Source organism: Falco cherrug, chromosome 1 (assembly GCF_023634085.1).
Source record: "Falco cherrug isolate bFalChe1 chromosome 1, bFalChe1.pri, whole genome shotgun sequence".
Classification (NCBI taxonomy): Eukaryota; Metazoa; Chordata; class Aves; order Falconiformes; family Falconidae; genus Falco; species Falco cherrug.
The window spans coordinates 25,619,984-25,622,622 of record NC_073697.1 but is presented as its reverse complement, the minus strand read 5'-3'; the positions used below and the strand labels follow the sequence as shown (position 1 = coordinate 25,622,622).

Below are 2,639 nucleotides of genomic sequence, written 5' to 3'. Positions count from 1 at the left end.
CTTTTCCTAAACTGTTAGCAAAAAGGAAAGGTGTCATTTAGTGAAAGCTCTGCTGAGTGCACTGCACTGATCCAGCTGTGTTTAGCAAAAATTATTCCAGGATCATCTCTATATCCATTCACAAGCTGTTTTTTCTGGCAGCTTTTTCTGGTGTCAAGTGGTTTGTTTCTTTCCTACATAATGAGATGTTTATAAAAGACTTAAAGTGCTGTTGTCAACTAACTACAAAACCAGCGAATCCATACTCTAGATGCTGTTAGAAGTGTGAATGTGGGAGGCAGGAGGAGGTGAGCTGCCAGAAGCTGGATGGGTGTCTCTCCCATTTTTGCCTTGCTGGAAGACTTGGGACATTCTTCTTGTTCGTCTTAGGACACTGTCTTGGGTTTGGCATTTGCCCTAGAAAGAAAGGCAATGGAAAAGGAGACAGTTAGAACTTGCTCATGGAACAGGTAGCACTCACTGGAATCAGATGAAATCCACTGCTCTGGGTTTTGTGCTTCAGTGTCCAAGCCCCTTAAAAGCTGTAACTGCACCTAAGGGACACTGGTACGCTGGGACTTCTACATGAGTAACCATGGCTGCCATAGTTTGATGCTTCACTTGACACATCTTAGTGTGGATCCCGCCCCCCCCCCCCACTGTCTAAATGCCATTAGTTTTGAAAAACTGATAAATCGATTGTTGCTTTCTACCATTGCAAGCAAGAGAAAACAAGTTGGTTAACGCCCAGATTTCCTGAGCACTTGAGCTGCAGGTTTTCAATGTGCTTATGCCTTGAAAGAGATGTAGCTAACATTCCCATGGGGTATGCGGCACAGTAGGGGATTGAACCTAATGCTATAATCAAAGCTCAAAGCAGTTACAGTATTTGTCCCAGCTAGTAAGCACAGATGGTAGTAACTGCCTGAGGAGACAGAATTTTTGAGCACTTTACTCTGTAAATGTTTGCTAGCTCATTTCAAATGGTTTTTTTTGATAAGCTGTACTCATTGAGAACAAATGACTCACTTGTCCAGAATTCCCTTGATGATCAGCTTCACCCAGGGAGCAGTGGGGTCCAGGCACACTTCTCTGCCATCTGTCAAGGTAGCTCTGCAACAGAGGAGAAAGGAAGGGAAAAGGTCTACTTAGGGAATTCCAAGGCAATTCCCTTTTTCCCTGGTGAGATCATTCCAGGTGTACACTGACACGTTCTCCTTTAAGTTGTATCCATTGAGGCTGTGGCCTAACATAAAGGTTTTGGTGTGGGTTTTTTTTTTTATTTTAAATGGTTTCATATCTTCTCGTATGTGTTTGTTTGAATGCATTAAACCCTTTGCAGGACTCTCAGTCTTTTCAAAATTGCTTCCCCCTCCCTCAACTTGCTTTGTATTTGTAATAGTGTTTAACTGAAGGGCTAAACCTTTCTGTCTTGGTTCAGGAATTTTGTTATAGGAAAAGTTCTGGAATTGTGACTGGATTGTATGACTTCTATGTTAGTGGTAGTCTTGAGTAGAAGTGCAATTGTTTTTTTGACCTAGCTGTTAAAATTCACACTTTGATCGCTTGCTCAGCCTAGCTCCATGCATTTAGTTACCCTCTCATATGCTGGTGGAATTCAGAGTTTTAGGAAGTTATTTGCTGTCTGATGACTGCAAGATTAGGTCAAAATATTGCATGGGGTGTTTACGAAGAAGAGAACGGCAAACCCAACACACAATTTGTAACACGTAGTATGTCATTTCTAACAGCAACGAGCGTTGCTGTTCTGCACTGTGAGTAGCTGCGCCTGCTAGCTTGTGACATCTTTCAGGGAACACTTACATCATCCTTAATGTAAAATCTGTTTCCTTCTTGTTAAGTAATAGGGAGGGTTTTGCAAAAGCACTTACATGACTTCAACATCCTTGCAGTGAGGTCCGCTGGGGGTGAGGTTCACATTATGAATGAACTTGGGGTGGATGAACTTCGAATGGGTGTCTATGCACTGGCACCGGAGCTCCATCGCTGAGCGTGGCAGTGCCTTACCTGTGGCACAAGAAGAAAAATAAAGTTGGACTGTTCCGTTATTTCCATGGGAAGCACAGCACGTTCTCTTTGCTTACAGTATGAGAAGAGCTACCTGCTGCGCTTGTAAGACAGGATGCTCCCCCGTCAGCGTTTACACTAGCAGTTAGTTAGGAGAACTTTAGGAAGGAGTTCTTTACCTTTTGTTCCAACCGCTGAGATCAGGAGAAGAGTCAGGACAGCAGCCACAGCTTTGCCCATCATGATGCGAGAGTGTCTCTGCCTCGTATTGCCTGGTTCAGATTCTGTGGTGAGATGAGCTCTGATAGCCCCCAAGGGTGGCCAGTGCCTGTGCCCTGGAAGCTGCGTGTTTATATACTGTCTTGCCCTCCCTGCTGTGCTCCAGCATCATGGCTGGGTCATACCCATGGAAACTCCCAACCTGTGAGATGCTGCTGTGGAATGAGTCACAGGTGAGCGGGTAAGCCCCTTTCCCTAGATGACCACAAAAATGTTTTTCATTAACAGAAAACACTTAATTAGTTAAATAAATATGAAAAGATAGAATATGTACAAAATTGCCCTGTATTTAGCTTTGTGGAATCTATAGGGTTGTTGTAATGTTATTTCTTGTGATTATTTTCTTCTGTACT

At 43.4% G+C, this 2,639-nt stretch overlaps 1 protein-coding gene across 1 annotated transcript; it reads right to left on the bottom strand.

Annotated features, from left to right (window-relative positions):
* Positions 1–1,004: 1,004 nt before the first annotated feature.
* On the bottom strand, positions 1,005–2,250 carry LOC102056940 (interleukin-8-like). The gene is made up of 3 exons (XM_027799871.1): positions 2,187–2,250; positions 1,872–2,007; positions 1,005–1,092 (listed from the first exon to the last, which is right to left on the bottom strand). Exons 1-3 carry the CDS (start codon positions 2,248–2,250, stop codon positions 1,005–1,007), a joined length of 288 nt encoding a protein of 95 aa, XP_027655672.1.
* Between the last annotated feature and the right edge of the window lie 389 nt (positions 2,251–2,639).

What these genes read in the sequence shown, in the direction of transcription:
- LOC102056940 (XM_027799871.1), bottom strand. Translation starts at nt 2,250, where the DNA reads ATGATGGGCAAAGCTGTGGCTGCTGTCCTGACTCTTCTCCTGATCTCA. An exon ending in CTCAGCGGTTGGAACAAAAG is followed by an intron (nt 2,008 to 2,186) that starts GTAAAGAACTCC and finishes CTTGTGCCACAG; the next exon opens with GTAAGGCACTGCCACGCTCA. An exon ending in TGCAAGGATGTTGAAGTCAT is followed by an intron (nt 1,093 to 1,871) that starts GTAAGTGCTTTT and finishes CCTCTGTTGCAG; the next exon opens with AGCTACCTTGACAGATGGCA.